General features: G+C 45.9%; 1 protein-coding gene and 1 non-coding gene across 2 annotated transcripts; one reads left to right on the forward strand and one right to left on the reverse strand.

Annotated features, from left to right (window-relative positions):
• Positions 1–11: 11 nt before the first annotated feature.
• CCDC127 (coiled-coil domain containing 127) lies at positions 12–16,206 on the forward strand. The gene is made up of 3 exons (XM_043887907.1): positions 12–131; positions 1,245–1,375; positions 13,605–16,206. Exons 2-3 carry the CDS (start codon positions 1,255–1,257, stop codon positions 14,258–14,260), a joined length of 777 nt encoding a protein of 258 aa, XP_043743842.1. The 5' UTR covers positions 12–131; positions 1,245–1,254; the 3' UTR covers positions 14,261–16,206.
• Positions 7,979–8,081, reverse strand: LOC122684037. The gene has a single exon (XR_006337932.1). It is a non-coding gene; the product is annotated as a U6 spliceosomal RNA (small nuclear RNA).
• Positions 16,207–19,096: the final 2,890 nt, after the last annotated feature.

Genomic DNA, 19,096 nt, shown 5'->3' on the forward strand with positions numbered 1-19,096 from the left:
CCGCGCTCGGGGGGTCTTACGTCGCCGCGCCCGGGGGCGGGGGGTGGGAGACTGGGCAGCGCCGCGCCTGCGCAGAAGGGCTGGCGGGCGGGGGCGCTCAGGGCACCTGGTCGGCGAGTTCCCGGCCGGAGGTACGTTGGCGTTTTGGAGTCTTCTCGGGCTTTCCCGATTTCTCCTTATATCTAGACAATGTTGGGTTTTTCTGGAGATTACGGCAGTTTTGTGAGGCGGTACCGGGGTGCCCGTCCCGCTTTCTCTCGGGGACGGAGCGGGAGTTCCGGTATTGGGCAGTTTGATGGCGGGCCGCCCGCTTGGACTGACGTTCCGGGGTCACCTGCAGGGCGCCCGGCCGGTTCGGGATCCTCTGCGTGTCCCGTGGCGGCGGGCGCGCGGGCACCCTCTGGAGCGCGCTGTCCGAAGCGGAGCTCAGGCCCTGAAGTTTGTGGGGTCGGGGGCGGAGTACCCCTCCCAGCCCTGCGCTTTGAGGGTCGTGAGCTTCCGTACTTCAGATCTCTGACATTTTTTATTGTGCTGGCCACAAGCTCCTTCACATTAACTACTGAGCTTTTTGTGTGTGTGCCATTTCTTTATTGCCAATTAAGATTTTATATCTTTAGGTGTTAAGCAAGTATTTATTGGAAATCGTATGAAGAGTCTTTGATGCTGAATTGAGGGTTTTTTGTGTTTTTTTTGTCTATATTCACCTCCTCCTATTTGTATTTCAGTTTTTTGAGACACATCACGCTCCCCTACGATTTGCGAGTTGCTTTTGTCTGAGGTCTTATTTATTTCTTTTAATCTCATAAGGCTCCCTGCTGTGCAGCACCTACCTAGATCTGAACAAAGTATTTTAAGAGAGAAAAAAAGAAAAAAGGACTCACATGGACCACATGCTGTGTTTAGTCGCTCAGTCGTGTCGGATTTTTTGTGACCCCATGGACTGTAGCTCGCCAGGCTCATCTCTCCATGGGGATTCTCCAGGCAAGAAGACTGGAGTGGGTTGTAATGCCTTCCTCCAGGGGATCTTCCAACCCAGGGATCGAACCCAGGTCTCCCGCATTGCAGGTGGATTCTTTACCGACTGAGCCATCAGGGAAGCCCAAGAATACTCGAGTGGGTACCCTATCCCTTCCCTAAGGGATCTTCAGGACCCAGGAATCAAACCAGGTCCCCTGTAGATGATACATTGTGAGCAGTGTATTTTGTTCCATTGTGTGGTTAACGATATTGTTATTTACTTCAAGGTGTATCTCCATGAATAACTTAAATGACCCCCCAAATTGGAATATCCGGCCCAATTCCAGGGCTGATGGAGGTGATGGAAGCAGATGGAATTATGCCCTGTTGGTTCCAATGCTGGGACTAGCTGCTTTTCGTAAGTCGTGATTCTCCTAACTTGTTTTCTGGGCTGAGAGTGTGGAGCCCAGAGATCTTGGGCTTTGAAACCTAACAAATGTTGACTGGGGAAAAAATGCACAGTGTGCGAGCTGTGAAGACTATAGCCCAGGATGTGTGCGTGTGTGCACTCAGTTTGTGACCCCATGGTTTGTAGCCCGCCAGGCTCCTCTGTCCATGGGATTTTCCAGGTGAGAATATTGGAGTGGGTTGTCACTTCCTTATCCAGGGGATCTTCCCAACCCAAGGATCGAACCCGTGTCTCCTGCATTGGCAGATGGATTCTTTAGCACTGAGCCACCTGGGAAGCCCTATAGCCCAGGAGAGAGCCTTTCAGATACCTGTTAGGACCTGCTCTGCAGAGGTAGAGGAGGAGCCAGGGAATACATGTGGTCAGGCTACATCTTGGTGAAAGATTACTCCTTGTCGTAAAAGAAAAGCCAGGTATCTCAAGTTAATGATTTTAATACGGGAAGGTGCAAGAATCTGGGGTCATTAAAATTCTTCCATAAATATGTATCTTAACTATTTAGGGTCTCATGTATCCAAGACAGAGTGCATTCACCCTGAGTGCCTTTCAGGGTGAATGTGTAGGTCACTGACTACAGTGGCTAATGACTTAATCATAAATGGCAGGCACCAGTCTTTGTTTACACAGACAGGTACTGTGTGTCCTGGTCAAATGGGTTAACCCTCTGAGCCTCAGTTTCTCTGACATCGTAATTATCTTAGTGCAATGCGAGGGTTAAGTAAGACAAGATAGAGGTGTTTTATGTGGAGCGATTTAGTAACTGCTAGTTCTTTTCAAAGCTTCATTGCTCTGAAGGGGGCTCCCTTGCTTCAGTTGCCCTCATAAGCGCTAATGAGGAAGAATAAAGTAGGCATGAAAGAAAACCGGTTTTGGATGTCTGTGTAATGTTTAGGATATCAGTCTTTGGAACACTTCATCCCTGAAACCTCTGTTCAGGCTGACTAGAAATTCTCTCTACATTGAATCAACTTTGTACCACTTGAGGGAAATTACCAGTCACTGGTCAGTTGTAATTTTTCCAGCTCTTAGTTTTTATCCTGACTATTGGGGTGGCCAAAAAGTTTGTTTGAGTTTGAAATTTGAACGAACTTTTTGGCCAATTCAATCCCTGATGAATTTCTTGATGGTTAGGAGTTGGTTTTATGTTTTGTCATTGTTGATTGAGGAAGACACTTTACCCTTTTAGGTTTTTCTGGCTGGTCTAAGAATTAAATTGCTAAGAGTTAGATTAACAGGAGAAAATAAAACCAAAGTTCCTAACATCTACCCGTTGGAGAGAGCTGGGGTTTCCTAGGTGGCTTATTGGTAAAGACTCTGCTGTCTGCCTGTGCACAGACATGAGAGATGTGGGCTCAGTACCCGGGTTGGGAAGACCCCCTGGAGGAGGGCATGGCAACCCACTCCAGTGTTCTTGCCTGGGAAATTCCATGGACAGAGGAGCCTGGTGGGATACGGTTCATGGGGTGGCAAGGAGTTGGACACAACGGAGCACACATACAATAACAACAACATTGGATAGAGCCAGGAAAACTGAGTAACTCACCAAAATGGCATAAGCTCTCACCTTAAATACCATCCTCAGCTAAAGACAAAAGAGGATATTGGGGGTGGGGAGAGTTAGTTATCACAGAAGAACAGGAAAAGCACAGTAATTGAGGGTAAGGTTCTTGTGCAGATTTAGGTTGTAGCCTTTAAATTTGATAACTTTCAAGCAATTTGGTTAACCTGTTCTGGTACAACCAGGGAGACACCCTTACAACTGGAGACTTCCCTTGTAAATGTAAGTGTTTCTTGTGTTGCTGTTTAGTCTCTTAAGTTGTTTCCAACTCTTTGCAGCCCCGCGGATGGTAGCCTTCCAGGCTCCTCTGTCCATGAGATTTCCCAGGTAAAAATACTCCAGTAGGTTGCCATTTCCTTCTCCAGGGGATCTTCCTGGTCCAAGGATCAAACCTGCGTCTCCTGCATTGGCAGGTGAATTCTTTACTGCTGAGCCACCAGGGAAGCCCGAGGTGTTTCTTATGAACGGGTAGCTCCTACTTGGTTTTCAAAATTTCTTCCATGTCTGCTGTTTCTTAGGAAATAACCAGTTGATATAATCCTTATGCCAAAGAGACCTTTTTTTTTTTTAATTAGTAGGAAGTGGATTTATTTAGAAAGAGACACACTCCACAGAATATGGTCCATCTCAGAAGGCAGAGACCCTGAAATGTGGGGTGGTTAGCTTTTATGGGCTGGGTAATTTCATAGGCTAATGAGTGGGAAGATTATTCTAATTATTTGGGTATGGGAGCAGGGATTTCTAGGAATGGGCCACAGCCTACTTTTTGACCTTTCATGGTTGGCTTTAGAACTGTTCTAGAGCTGGTCATTGTGTAATTTAGCATGCTGATGTCTTACAGTGAGCATATAATGAGGCTTAAGGTCCACTGGCAGTGGATCCTGCCATCTTGGACCTAATTGATTCTAACCAGTGGCAGGGAGATCAAACCAGTCAACCCTAAAAGAAATCAACCCTGAATATTCATTGGAGGGATTGGTGCTGAAGCTGAAGCTCCAGTACTTTGGCCACCTGATGGGAAGAGCCAACTCATTGGAAAAGACTCTGGTGCTGGGAAAGACTGAAGGCAAAAGGAGAAGGGGACATCACAGGATAAGATGGTTAGATAGCATCACCAACTCAGTGGACATGATTTTGAGCAAACTCTAGGAGATAGTGGAGGACAGGAGCCTGGCATGCTACAGTCCATGGGGTCGCAAAGAGTCGGACATCACTTGGTGACTGAGCAACGTGTGCATGCTAAGTTGCTTCATTCATGTTCTACTCTTACCAGTCCTATGGACTATAACCCACCAGGCTACTCTATTCATGGGATTTTCCAGGCAAGAATACTGGAGTGGGTTGCCATGCCCTCCTCCAGGGGATCTTCCTGACCCAGGGATCGAACCCATGTCACCTTCATTGGCAGGCAGGTTCATTATCACTGACACCAATGGCTATGTCATTCTTTTAAGAGTTGTGCCCTGCTGTCTTCCCTACTGTTTTATTCTCCCTTCAGATTTTAGTCCCATGTTCTTATGTAAAGCAGAGGGGTGATGCTTCAATTTCTGTGGCTTCAAGGCTGAGGAGGGGTATTGACCTTATCTGCCAGGGAGTAAAAATCTCTGGTCTAGGGCCCCAGGGGCAGGATGGCTCCTTGTTTGCAGTTGATTTGGGCTGGAATCCTCACATAGCTGTCAGCTTGATGTGGAGCTGTTGTACAGCTTCCACAACCTTCTTGAGACTCTTCTTGATGATGAAGCACTTTTTATTATATCACACTACAAAAATAACTATCTATAAATGACAAAAGACTTGTTGACTAAAAAAAAGATGCACAAGGTGAGAGTTGAGAGTTAAGTTTTGTTTGGGGCAAAATGAGGACTGCAGCCTGGGAGGCAGCACCTCAGATAACTCAGAGAGAGCTCCACAGAGGAAGTGGAGGAAGGTTGATATATAAGATTTTGGTGAAGGGGAAGTTGAATGCAGTCAAGTACTCATTTTACAAAAGGTTTTCTGCTAGTCACAGGAGCTTATATCACCATGAACGGATTTAGTGCCTTTTTAGATATGTTGTTCAGTTGCTAAGTTGTGTCTGACTGTTTGTGATCCCATGAACTGTAATGTGCCAGGCTTCCCTGTCCTTCACCATCTTCTGGAGCTTGCTCAAACTTAAGTCCATTGAGTTGGTGGTGCCATCCAACCATCTCATCTTCTGTAGCCCCTTTCTCCTCCTGCCTTCAGTCTTTCCCAGCATCAGGGTCTTTTCCAGTGAGCTGGCTCTTCACATCAAGTGGCCAAAGTGTTGGAGCTTCAGCATCAGTCCTTCCAAAGAATATTCAGGGTTGATTTCCTTTAGGATGGACTGGTTTGATCTCCTTGCAGTCCAAGGGACTCTCAGGAGTCTTCTTGAACACCACAGTTCAAAAGCATCAATTCTTAAGTGCTCAGCCTTCTTTATTGTTCAACTCCCACATTCCTAAGTGACTACATGAAAAACCATAGCTTTGACTATATGAACATTTTGTTGACCAAATGACATCTCTGCTTTTTAATATGCTATCTAGGTTTGCCATAGCTTTCCTTCCAAGGAGCGGGTGTCTTTTAATTTCATGGCTGCAGTCCCCATCCACAGTGATTTTTGGAGCCCAAGAAAAAAAATTTGTCACTGTGTCCCCTTTTTCCCCATCTATTTGCTATGAAGTGATGGGACCAGATGCCATGATCTTAGTTTTTTGAACATTGAGTTTTAAGCTAGCTTTTTCACTTTCCTCTTTTACCCACATCAAGAGGCTCTTTAGTTCCTCTTCACTTTCTGCTGCTAGAAAACTCATACTGTCATTAAAAGCAGCATTTCAGGAAAACTTCGAAGAAGCCAAATCCAGTCTTGCCCCAGCCTACTCCTAACAAGAGCCATTTACCCAACTAAATTTAATCCCAGTCTTAGAAAATCTTGATCATGTAGAACTTTCTTTTCCAGTATTTTCTTCTCATTCTTTACACCTTCTTTTACTGAAAACATATATTCTACTTTCAAGTTTTTTTTTCTTTTTCCACTTCAGGTTATTTTTATTGATGACAGATTTGCAACGTATAATAAGATCTTATTTGACCTTTAATAAACCTAGGTATAACAGAAATGCTGTACTTAACAGTGATGATTCTAAAGACGTGTCTGTATTAGTCAAACCTACAAACAAGTCACCTTCAATACCAGATATTAATTTAATGTTGAATATTTCCTAGATCACATGAACCCAAAATTCTTTTGGGCCAGTTTTATACTCCTGAGTACTTATACAAGCACTTGTGCTTAATCACTCAGTTGTGTCTGACTCTTTGTAACCCCATGAACTGTAACCTGCCAGGCTCCTCTGTCCGTGGAATTCACCAGGCAAGAATACTGGAGTGGGTTGCCATTTCATTCTCCAGTATAAACAATTAAGTCAATTAAGCAGAGCTCTTTTATAAATTAATTTTGGTAATACCGTACATCTCCCACACGAAAACACAGAGACCTCATGGTTCTTATTTCAGATTTTCAGCCCTGAGTCAGTTTGTTGTTGTTGTTCAGTTGCTTAGCAAAAACAAGACCAGAAGCTAACTGTGGCTCAGAGTCAGGTACTACAATGTAAAACCCATCAGTTTTATGGTGGTTGTTTAGTCGCTTAGTCATGTCCAGCTCTTTGTGACCCCATGGACTGCAGCACACCAGGCTTCCCTGTCCTTCACTATCTCCCAGTATTTCCTCAAACTCATGTCCACTGAGTCGGTGATGCCATCCAATCATCTCATCCTCTGTCGCCTCCTCCTCCTGCCTTCAATATTGCCCAGCATCAAAGTCTTTCCCAGTGAGTCAGTTCTTTGCATCAGGTGGCCAAAGGATTGGAGCTTCAGCTTCAGCATCAGTACTTCCAATGAATATTCAGGACTGATATCCTTTAGAATGGACTGGTTTGGTTTTCTTGCAGTCCAAGGGATTCTCAAGAGTCTTCTCCAGCACCACAGTTTGAAGGAGTCAATTCTTCATTGCTCAGCCTTCTTTACGGTTCATCTTCTGTTTGGTCACATCCATACATGACTACTGGAAAAACCATAACTTGGACTACACAGACCTTTGTTGGTTAAGTGATGTTTCTGCTTTTAATACACTGTCTAGGTTTGTCATAGCTTTTCTTCCAAGAAACAAGCATCTTTTAATTTGATGGCTAGAGTCACTGTCCATAGTGATTTTGGAGCTCAAGAAAATAAAGTCTGTCACTGTTTCCATTTTTTTCCTCCATCTGTTTGCCATGAAGTGATGGGACCAGATGCCATTATCTTAGTTTTTTGAATGTTGAGTTTTTTGTTCTAAGGCCAGAAAAAAAGTTTTTTTTCCCTCAAAGGATTGAGTAGCTATCTCAATGATATCAAATGACTGCTACACCCATTCATCTGTGTTGCAAGGTTTTTCTTTCCCTTATTTAGCTTAGGTTTATCACAGCTTTCTTCCAAGGAGCAAGTGTCTTTTCAGCTGTGACAAACCTAGACAGTGTATTGAAAACCAGGGACATCACTTTGCTGACAAAGGTCTGTTTAGTCAAAGCTATGGTTTTTAGCTTAGCTGAGAAGGCTTCTCCCATTCCTTCTCCACCACCAGTTTTTATTAGATGGCTCCAGATGTCAGCTGTGGCCTCCCATTTGGTTACTGCTATCTACGGGGATGTTCCAGTCTAGGTTTTAATAATCACCCTCTGGGCGCCTTCACACTCCATAGTCCAGGGTCTACTGAGGCCTTTGCTTCAGGTCCAGATTTTGTCTGTTTCTTTACGCTTTCTGTTAGAACCTTCTCATGATGAGGGTGGTTCCCCTGACCCTCAAGAAGCAGTGGTCCGTAGCTAGTCAGGCCAGAGAGACGAGTGTGCGGTGGCACGTTGTGCTCCCTGAGTCATACCCCGTGGTTCTGGGTCTCTCTCAGGAATCTGAGAAACTGGGGAAAGCGCTGCCTGTTGTGGGGTAGGTTTTTTTTTTTTTTTAATAATATGGAACACCTGGCCAATTTGCATGTCTTCCTTGCGCAGGCACCATGCTAATCTTCTCTGTGTCGTTCCAGTTTTTTTTTAGTTTTTAGTATATGAGCTGCCAAAGTGAGCAAGCATACTTTTCATGGAGTGACTTATGTGCCTGGATTTCTCAGGCCAACGGGATTGAGTAGACAAAGGGGAGGCTGACAAGTGTTGGTCCTTTAATGGACCGGAATCTTGTGGTCCGGAGAGTAAGAGAGAGAAAGAGGCTGCTATCCTCTGGTTTACACGGAAAGCCAATAGAGTGCTGTTCTTAGGGCTCGCGCTGCTGCACATAGGCACCAGGCGCCCTCTCCAGTGGGTGAAGGCACAGTGCGCCTTCTCGAGAGGGTCTTAGAAGCCTGGGCAAGAAAGTGAGCTCAGCGGGCCTCGGTGCTCCAAGGAATTAGCCAGAAATAGAGAGAAAAGAAAGAAAGACACGGGGACCAAAGCTCTGATGGAGCAAAGGTGTTTTAATGAACATGGCGTGGGCATATATACTGTCTTACAAGGTGGTTATTCTCAGCAAAGACAAAGATTAAAATTCCAGACTTAAAAAACATAAGATGATCCCTATCAAAGAGAGAGTTGCAAACAATCACCCCTTACCATTTGGCTCATAAAAAGGAAGAGGGTACTTATCACTGTAATGAGAAATGCCTGGATTCCTCAGCCCCGGGAAAGGCATGCCTCTCCTCTTAATTCCTGAATATTCAGGAATCAATAAGGGCCAGAGGGTTCCTGACAGATCCAAAACAGCACACAGGAAGCCTCTTGTTAAATGCTTCCTGACAGACAAGAGTAGCATTTATCAACTTCCTTTGTCTGCCTTTACCTTTAGACTATGCTCAGGCCACTTAACACCCATCTGTTTGATATAATTTCTGAATCTTGTAATAACACTTTTTTGGAGAATAATTATAAGAATGCAGAATTAAAATATTTCTCTGATTGCATTACCTAAGCAAGATAACCAAAAAGAAGGAAATATAATATTCCTCAACCCTTCTCAGGGACAGAAAGCAGGAACTTTGAAAGTAAGGGTTACTATAAAAAGCTATAAAAGCTAGAGAAGAGTCTGAAAAAACAAATGGAAAATGAAAGTCACCATAGGGCCTTTCCCAGCCTCAAAATGAATTAATTGTAAAGCAATTATCCTTCAGTTAAAAAAGAAATTAAAAAACTAATAAAAAAACTAACTACATAGTAGCTGTAATTTTAAGCCTTCCACTTCACTCACCAAGTTCATTGCTCTAACTACAGGCAGCAGGCAGCCTTTCTGAGTGTTAAGTAAGGTTTTACAAGAGGGCAGACTAGTGAGTGTCTAAATAGCAACTCACATGACCATTATATCTACTACTGTGGGCAAGAATCCCTTAGAAGAAATGGAGTAGCCATCATAGTCAACAGAAGAGTCTGAAATGCAGTTCTTGGGTGTGGTCTCAAAAATGACAGAATGATCTCTGTTCGTTTCCAAGACAAACAATTCAGTATCATAGTAATACAAGTCTATGTCCTGACCAGTAATGCTGAAGGAGCTGAAGTTGAACGGTTCTATGAAGACCTACAAGACCTTCTAGAGCTAACACCCTAAAAGATGTCCTCTTCAGTATAGGGGACTGGAATGCAGAAGTAGGAAGTCAAGAGATACCTGGAGTAACAGGCAAATTTGGCCTTGGAGTACAAAATGAAGTAGAGCAAAGGCTCACAGTTTTGCCAAGAGAACGTACTAGTCATGGCAAACACCCTCTTCCAACAACAAGAGAAGACCCTGTACACATGGACCAGATGGTCAATACCGAAATCAGAATGATTGTATTTATTGCTGCCAAAGATGGGGAAGCTCTATCCAGTCAGCAAAAACAAGACTGGGAGCTGACTGGGCTCAGATCATGAACTCCTTATTGCCAAATTTAGACTTAAATTGAAGAAAGTAGGGAAAACCACTAGACCATTCAGATATAACCTAAATCAAATCCCTTACAGTTATCCAGTGGAAGTAACAAACAGATTCAAGGGATTAGATCTGATAGACAGAGGGCAGAAGAACTATGGACAGAGGTTTGTGACATTGTACAGGAGGCAGTGATCAAGGCCATCCCCAAGAAAAAGAAATGCAAAAAGGCAAAATGGTTGTCTGAAGAGGCCTTACAAATAGCTGAGAAAAGTAGAGAAGCTAAAGGCAAAGGAGAAAAAGATATTCCCATTTGAATGCAGAGTTTCAAAGAATATTGAGGAGAGATTAGAAAGCCTTCCTCAGTGATCAATGCAAAGAAACAGAGGAAAACAATAGAATGGGAAAGGCCAGAGATCTCTTCAAGAAAATCAGAAATACCAAGGGAACATTTTATGCAAAGATGGGCCCAATAAAGGATAGAAATGGTATGGATTTAACAGAAGCAGAAGATATTAAGAAGAGGTAGCAAGAATATACAGAAGAACTATGTGAAAAAGATCTTAATGACCCAGATAACCACGACGGTGTGATCACTCACCTAGAGCCAGACATACTGGAATATGAAGTCAAGTGGACCTTAGGAAGCATCACTATGAATAAAGCTAGTGGAGGTGATGGAATTCCAGTTGAACTCTTTCAAATCCTAAAAGATGATGTTATTAAGGTGCTGCTCTCAATATATCGGTGAATTTGGAAAACTTAGCAGTGGCCACAGGACTGAAAGAGGTCAGTTTTCATTCCAATCGCAAAGAATGTTCAAACTAGCACAAAGTTGCACTCATCTCACACGCTAGTAGAGTAATACTCAAAATTCTCCAAGCCAGGCTTCAATTATATGTGAACCGTGAACTTCCAGATGTTCAAGCTGGATTTAGAAAAGGCAGAGGAAAAAAAAAAAAGGCAGAGGAACCAGAGATCAAATTGCCAACATCTGCTGGATCATTGAAAAAGGAAGAGTTCCAGAAAACATCTACTTCTGCTTTATTGATTATGCCAAAGCCTTTGACTGTGTAGATCACAACAAACTGGAAAATTCTTCAAGAAATGGGAATACCAGACCACCTGACCTGTCTTCTGAGAAATCTGTATGCAGGTCGGAAAGCAACAGTTAGAACCGGACATGGAACAACAGATTGGTTCCAAGTTGGGAAAGGAGTATGTCAAGGCTGTATATATTGTCACCCTGCTTACTTAACTTATATGCAGAGTACATCATGGGAAATGCCAGGCTGGATGAAGCATAAGCTGGAATCAGGTTGCCGGGAAATATCAATAACCTCAGATATGCAGATGACACCACCCTTGTGGCAGAAAGTGAAGAAGACCTAAAGAGCCTCTTGATGAAAGTGAAAGAGGAGAGTGGAAAAGCTGGCTGAAAACTCAACATTCAGAAAACTCAGATCATGGCATCCAGTCCCATCACTTCATGGCAAAATGATGGAGAAAGTATGGAAACGGTGAGAGACTTTATTTTTTTGGCTCCAAAATCACTGCAGACAGTGACTGCGGTCATGAAATTAAAAGCCACTTGCTTCTTGGAAGAAAAGCTATGACCAACCTAGACAGCATGTTAAAAAACAGGGACATTACTTTGCCAACAAAAGTCCATCCAGTCAAAGCTATGGTTTTTCCAGTAGTCATGTATGGATGTGAGAGTTGGACTTATATAAAGAAAACTGAGCACCGAAGAATTGATGCTTTTGAACTGTGGTGTTGGAGAAGATTCTTGAGAGGCCCTTGGACTGCAAGGAGATCCAGTCAGTCAATCCTAAAAGAAACCAGTCCTGAATATTTATTGAAAGGACTGATGCTGAAGCTGAAGCTCCAGTAGTTTGGTGACCTGTTGCTAAGAGCTGATTCATTGGAAAAGACCCTGATGGTGGGAAGGATAGAAGGTAGGAGGAGAAGGGGACAACAGAGGATGAGATGATTGGATGGCATCACCGACTCGATGGACATGTGTTTGAGTAAACTCCGGGAGTTGGTCATGGAAGGGGAAGCCTGGTGTGCTGCAGTCCATGGGCTCACAAAGAGTCCGACACAACTGAGCAACTGAACTGAACTGAAAATCACTGCATATGGTGATTGCAGTCATAAATTAAAAGCCACTTGTTCCTTGGAAGAAAGCTACAACAAACCTAGACAGCATATTGAAAAGCAGAGACATTACTTTGCCGACAAAGGTCTGTATAGTCAATGCTGTTGTTTTTCAGTAGTCGTGTATGGATGTGAGAGTTGTATCATAAAAAAGGCTGAGCACCAAAGAACTGATGCATTTGACTGTGGTGTTGGAGAAGCCTTGTGAAAGTTACTTGGACAGCAAGGAGATCAAACCAGTCAATCCTAAGGAAATCAACCCTGATTTCAAATTCATTTGGAGGACTGATGCTGAAGCTGAAGCTCCAATCCTTTGGCCATCTGATGCGAAGAGCTGACTCATTGGAAAAGACCCCAATGATGGGAAAGATAGAAGGTAGGAGGCGAAGGGGACGACAGAGGACGAAATGGTTGGATGGCATCACCGACTCAGTGGATGTGAGTTTGAGCAAGCTCCAGAGATGGTAAAGGACAGGGAAGCCTGGTGTGCTTCAGTCCATGGGGTCAAAAAGTGTTGGACATGACTGAGTGACTCAATAACAAAAGCAGCAATTCAGAACTTGGGGCATATCCTATACCAGTGAAATCATCACACTGTCTATTGTCTTGTTATAAGAAAAGACCAAAACTCTTACTCATAGGATAGAGAAGGTCTGGTGACAGCACCCAGAACCAGGCACCAGCTGGCTACAGGCTCCATGGTCATCAGCTCTCTCTCTCACTTTGGCTTGTCAGTTTGTGGAGCAGAGCAGGGTATTACCCACCCCAGCTGCCCACATCTTATGTCTTGTATTTGTGAGGTTATGGTGGAGCTGTGTCTTGAGGCTGAAATTCTGACTTCTTGTTTGTATGACCCCCTAGCAGGATATAAGCAGCCATCTTGGGCCTTACCTGTTTACTAGTGATGACCGGGCACAGCTTTGAACACACTTTGAGCTTTTTTCAGTTCTGTACTAACCTGGCCAACATTGTGAAGCATACTCGCCCATAGTCATTTTTAAACCTTGCCGATGGTCTTTCGAGGCCCTGTGGCCAGAGTATAGGCACGTGGTGCTAGGCTAGAGGTAGGTTTTCTCAGCCCTCAAACGTTAGGAGGCTGGAAGGGGTCTCTGCAGTCTTGTTGTACTTCTCTTTGGAGAGCCCTTACCTGATTTGAAGCACTTTGCATATTGTATGTGTGCTTAGTTGCTTCAGTCTTGTCTGACTCTTTGTGACTCATGAACTATAGGCCACCAGGCTCCTCTGTCCATGGGATTATCCCTGCAAGAATACTGCAGTGGGTTGCCATTTTCTCCTTTAGGGGATCTTCCCGACCCAGGAATCAAACAAGCATCTCCTGCATTGGCAGGTGGATTCTTTACCATTTGAGCCACCTGGGAAGCCCACATAGCTTCATAGAAACTATTATCATTTTGTTTGTCTCAGGACTTAATAATTTATTGAAATGCTCTATAGCTGCTTTATGTTTCCTGTAAACAGAGATTATAGCACTTGAGCTCTGATGTTCATTATGTGTGTTTTCCTCCCCCAATTTATTTGTGTCAGGCTGGATTTGGTCTCGGGAGTCGAGAAAAGAAATAGAAAAGGAGAGAGAAGCGTACCGTCAGAGGACGGTTGCCTTCCAGCAGGACCTTGAAGCCAGGTACCATGCCACAATTGCAGAAAGCCGGCGGGCCGTGGCACACTTGTCCCTGGAACTTGAAAAGGAGCAGAACAGAACAACTAGTTACCGAGAAGCCCTCATCTCTCAGGGGCGCAAGTTGGTGGAAGAGAAGAAACTTCTGGAACAGGAGCGGGCTCAGGTCCTGCAGGAGAGGAGGCAGCCCTTGCGGAGTGCGTACCTGCGCTGCCTGGGCCAGGAGGAGGACTGGCAGCGCAGGGCCAGGCTCCTGCTGAGCGAGTTCGAGGCCGCGCTCACCGAGAGACAGAGCATCTACTGCAGCCTGGTGCTCCCGCGCCGCAGGCGGCTCGAGCTCGAGAAGAGCTTGCTGGTCCGCGCGTCCACTGACCCGGTGGCCGCAGACCTCGAGATGGCAGCTGGCCTCACTGACATATTTAAGCACGATACGCACTGTGGTGACGTCTGGAACACCAACAAGCGCCAAAACGGGAGGCTCATGTGGCTGTATCTCAGATACTGGGAACTAATCGTTGAACTGAAGAAGTTTAAGCAGGTAGAGAAAGCCATACTGGAAAAGTAAGACAGGAGTGAACGGCTCCAGGTCAGAGTCATGGGTTGTGGGTTTTCCGATGTTCGCTGCTCCTCCTGCCAGCGCTCCCTAGTTGTGACCGTGCATGCACACCGCCACCTCTTAGCAGCGGCCATTCCCGTCACCCTCTGAGGAGGACAGCAAGGCCTCTGTCCCCTGCAGCAGCTAAGGACACAGTCTCAGAAGCAGGTCAATATTTTATTAAGCAGGACAGGATAACCTCATAGCTTTAGAGTAAAATTGTTTTTAAGAATATCAAATACAGTGTTCACCCTATAAGTCATTCTGTCACTTCCTAAATAAGTTCTGTTTTCTCCTCAAATTATTTTTCTCTCTCCTAAAACTACAGTTAGAAGTTGTCAGGTAGCGGTGAGGACTGCCTCACAGATGGGAACAGACGGTGGTGACGCCAGCAAGGTTTCGTGGTCTGAATCCCATCAGTGTTTCTGCTTTCCACTTGATAACCCTTGTGGGTGTTTGGAGTTTGCTGTGCCTGTATTCAGTAAGCAGATACTGTTTATTTAGGTTGGTGCAAAGGTAATTGTGGTTTTGCATTGTTGAATTTTGCCATTTGATATTGAAATACATTCTTAAATAAATGAAGTTATGTTTTGAAAGTGCAAGTGTTAGTCACTCAGTTGTGTTTGACTCTTCGGGATCCCGTGGGCTGTAGCCCGCCAGGCTCCTCTGTCCATGGGATTCTCCAGGAAGAATACTAGAGTGGGTTGCCATTCCCTTTCTCAGGGAATTTTCCTGACCCAGGGATTGAACCCACATCTCTGCTTTGCAGGCAGATTGTTTACTGTCTGAGCCACCAGGGAAGCCCGAGGTTATGTTTTACATCATCTTAATGCACATTTCTCACTTTATGTTTTTTTGTTAATGATTTATTACTTGCTTTTATTTTAGACTAGGGAAATGATGTTAGACAAAAAGCAGATTTGAGCGACTTTCTTACTTGAGTTCAAAATAAGTCATAAATCGGCAGAGACAACTAGCAACATCAGTGACGCATTTGACCCAGGAACTGCTAACAAACGTACAGTGCAGTAGCCATTCAAGAAGTTTTGTAAAGGAGACGAGAGCCTTGACAATGAGGAGTGTGTTGGCTGGCCATCAGAAGTTGACAGTGACCAACTGAGAGCCATCATCGGAGCTGATCCTCTTACAACTACATGAGAAGTTGCCAACGAACTCAAGTGTCAACCTTTCTACAGTTGCTAAGCATTTGAAGCAGATTTGATAGGTGGTAAAGCTCGATAATGTATGAGCTGACTGCAAAAAAAAAAGCATCGTGTTTTGAAGTGTAGTCTTCACTTGTGCAACAACAACAAATCATTTCTCAATCGGATTACGACGTGACAGAAAATGGATTTCATATGACAACTGGCAATGACCAGATCAGTGGCTGGTGATGACAAGAAACTTCAAAGCCCTTCCCAAAGCCAAACTTGGACCATAAAGAGGTCATGGTCACTTTTGGTGGTCTCCTGCCTGTCTAACCCACTATAGCCTTATGAATCCTAGTGAAACGATTACATCTGAGAAGTATGCTCGGCAAGTTGATGAGATGCACCAAAAATTGCCTACAGCTGGCCTTGGTCAACAGAATGGGCCAAATTCTTCTCCCTGACAATGCCCAACCACACATTGCACAACCAGCGCTTCAAAAGTTGAACAAATTGGGCCACAAAGTTTAGCCTCATCCACCATATTTACCTGAACTCTTGCCAGAGACTACCACTTCTTCAAGCATCTCAACAACTGCAGGGAGAATGCTTCCACAACCAGTAGGATGCATAAAATGCTTTCCAAGAGTTCATCGAATCCCAAGACATGGATTTTTAATGCTACAGGAATGACTAAACTTCTCATTGACAAAAATGTGTTGGTTGTAATGATTCCTGTTTTGATTAATAAAAATGTGTTTAAGCATAGTTACAATGATTTAAAGTTAGGATCCAAAACCACAGTTACTTTTTCACCAACCTAAATATTAGCAGTGGCGTATATTTAAAACACCTGCAATTTGAAAGCAACAATACCACTTTTTTTTTTTTAACAATACCACTTTTTATGTGTGTAATTCTTTACTGCTTACAAGGCTTTTTAAAACAGATTATCTCAATTTTTTTACTGCACGCTTAGGCCCACTTTCCACAGAGCTAATGTGAACTGGCCTTTGTTGTGCCCATCACTCGTGCCATCCTGACCCCAGTCCTGTGCAGTGAGCACTCTTACTATCCTTGGGGTAGGGGCTCCTGAGACCACCCCAGACTTGATGGCTTGCTGGGAGGTCTCAGGACTCAATGCATGACTGTTCTCATACTTGAGGCTCATCACATAGAAAGAACACAAGGCAAGGTCAGCAAAGGGATAGGTACCTGGCAAAGGGGGAGACCAGACGCAGCTTCCAGCCCTGCCCCATCCCCCCCAAGGGTCACACGGTCATGTGGACGTGCCTCAGAGACAGTGTCCCGGGTTTCTGTGGAGGGCCAGTCACACAGGCAGTTTGCCTGGCACAGACCCAAATTCCAGACTCCCAGAGGAAGCAGGTGTCGGGTGCAAACTGTTGGCAGGGTTTGGGTGCAAAGAGCCACTCCTACTACTTGATGGTGGTGGGAACCCTCCCTAGTCCAGGTGCCAGCCGAGGGCCAGCCTGTCAGCAGCTTCTCAGGCCTGCAGTGAACTCTTCAATGCAGCCGTCACGTCCAAGGTCACACAGGTGATCAGGGGTCCAGTTCAGACCCAGGCAGCCGGGCTTCAGAACTGCACTGTCCCAAGTGAGACCAGGTCAGTTTTGAGTGACTGGTGGGTTTGTGGGCTTATGCGAGAGGTGCTCACCTCCATCTGAGGAACCCTGACAGCAGCTGTGCTCTCGACAGGGCTCTGGTCCTGCTGGCTTAGACAGCCGGGGGGTTGACTAAGGCCACCTCATGGAACCTCAGGGTAGGGATGGGGTATGGTGGTCAGACCTCGGAGAAGAGCCAGAAATGGCTAGTAAGCGACATCTCGAACATTGGAGAAACTACCTTTTGGCCTCAGATCTCATTTTATCTTCTCTGCTGGCAAACCAGCTCTCCCTCTTCTGGCCCCAGGGTAAGAACAGCAATCACTTCTCCCACAGTGGCCAAGTTTGGGGGCCACGGGGTTGTGTGGTGCCATGGCCTCTGAGTGGAGCAGGAGCAGAGAATCAAAGCTGGCTCAGGCAGCTTTGAAGGAGGCACACATCCTGCAGGCTCTCCAGCAAAGGAAGGATTTGCACAGACCACGGGGCTGCCGGCAGCTGCCAGGGAGGGGAAGGGGTTCCTGGGTCTAGTAGGGGGCAGCTGATGAGATAGCTGCAGGCTGAAGTCTCTGGGTCTCTGGGTACGGCCTCCGTGTGAGAGTCCGCTGGGTCTGCGGGTGTCTCCTCAGCTCTGAGTATACAATTGGAAAGAACCGTCTGGAACAAGAACTGTTAAGGTGGGACAGATGCATTGAAGCCCCTGAAGCTGCATCCCTTTCTTGCCAGGATGGTCAGCAGGAAGCAGTGCTGCATTCCTGGAGGAAGGGCAATTATCAATCCACACAAGCCAAGGGGAGGTAAAGATGGTGGTCCCCACGTGTCTAGGCTGTGGTCCCCTAGGGTCCATCAGGGTCCCCATCGTCTCCCCATTCCGTTCAGCGGTCTGGCCCCTGGTAAGACCGGGTGGGTTTAGGCAGATGGTGGCACCTCAGGCTCCCCGAGCGCAGCCCAGCTGAGCCACCGTGTGGCACACTGACGGTCTCCTGACCCTGCTGCTCTGTCCTCTCCCCCTGTGGAGCGTGGTTTGCACTCGTGTGGGAGCTCTGCTGTCTGCAGCACGAGAAGCACAAGGGTGGTCCTGGCCCTGATGGGTACCCACAGTCATATTCACCTCCAGCATCACTAGGCACCCTCAGGACCACCAGTCTTGGGCTGGGCTGGTGCAGGGAAAATCCACCAGGCTGCAAGCAGCATGTTCAGTGTTGGGGCTGAGCAGGACCACGGCAACAAGTGAGCTCAGTGCCCGGGGATGAGTGGGAGGTGTAGGTCCCACTCGGGCCACCTGTGGGCCTCGGAAGTGCTCCAGACGAGCCTCCCAGGCTCTTCAGTTTCACAAAAGTGGGCTATTCCTCGGGGGGGGGGGGCAGTTGGGAGTGTTCTCCACCAGCAGACCCTGTGTGCCCACTCCTGCCGCAGATCTCAGGTCCTACATCGCCACAGTCTCCCTGGGCTCTTCTCTACAACAGCTGCTGGGCTCAGCCTTGCATGTGCCAGGTCCTACCTGCTGACCACCCAGAGGCCAGGTCTCATCGGAAAACTTCGAGAGATACAAACAGCAGAAGCTACTCTACTCTTCAGAATTAGAACAAAATCATTTCAAAATTTTGCCCTGTGCCTCCCAAGAGCTTCTTGGCAATAACAAAGTCCCCGTGGCTGAAATAGGTGCCAGTGAGACTTGACCAGCACATCACCTGAGGAGACGTGCAGGGGTGAGCGAAAGGGCAGAGCTGATGAGCACAGGGAGCAAGAAGCCACCATGCTGTCGCTCCGGCCCGCTCTGTGTCTTTCCCGAAGACCCAGGGGCTCTTCCTGACCCAGGGATCGAACCCACGTTTCCTGTGGCTCCTGCATTGGGAGGCAGATTCTTTACCACTGAGCCACCTGGGAAGCCCTGTGGAATACTATGTATATTTGGTTTTGTTCAGTTGCTAAGTCATGTCCGACTCTTTGCGACCCCATGGGCTGTACCACACCAGGCTTCCCTGTCCTTCACCAACTCCCAGAGCTTGCTCAAACTCATGTCCGTCTAGTTGGCAATG

Source organism: Cervus elaphus, chromosome 25, assembly GCF_910594005.1.
Source record: "Cervus elaphus chromosome 25, mCerEla1.1, whole genome shotgun sequence".
Lineage (NCBI taxonomy): Eukaryota > Metazoa > Chordata > Mammalia > Artiodactyla > Cervidae > Cervus > Cervus elaphus.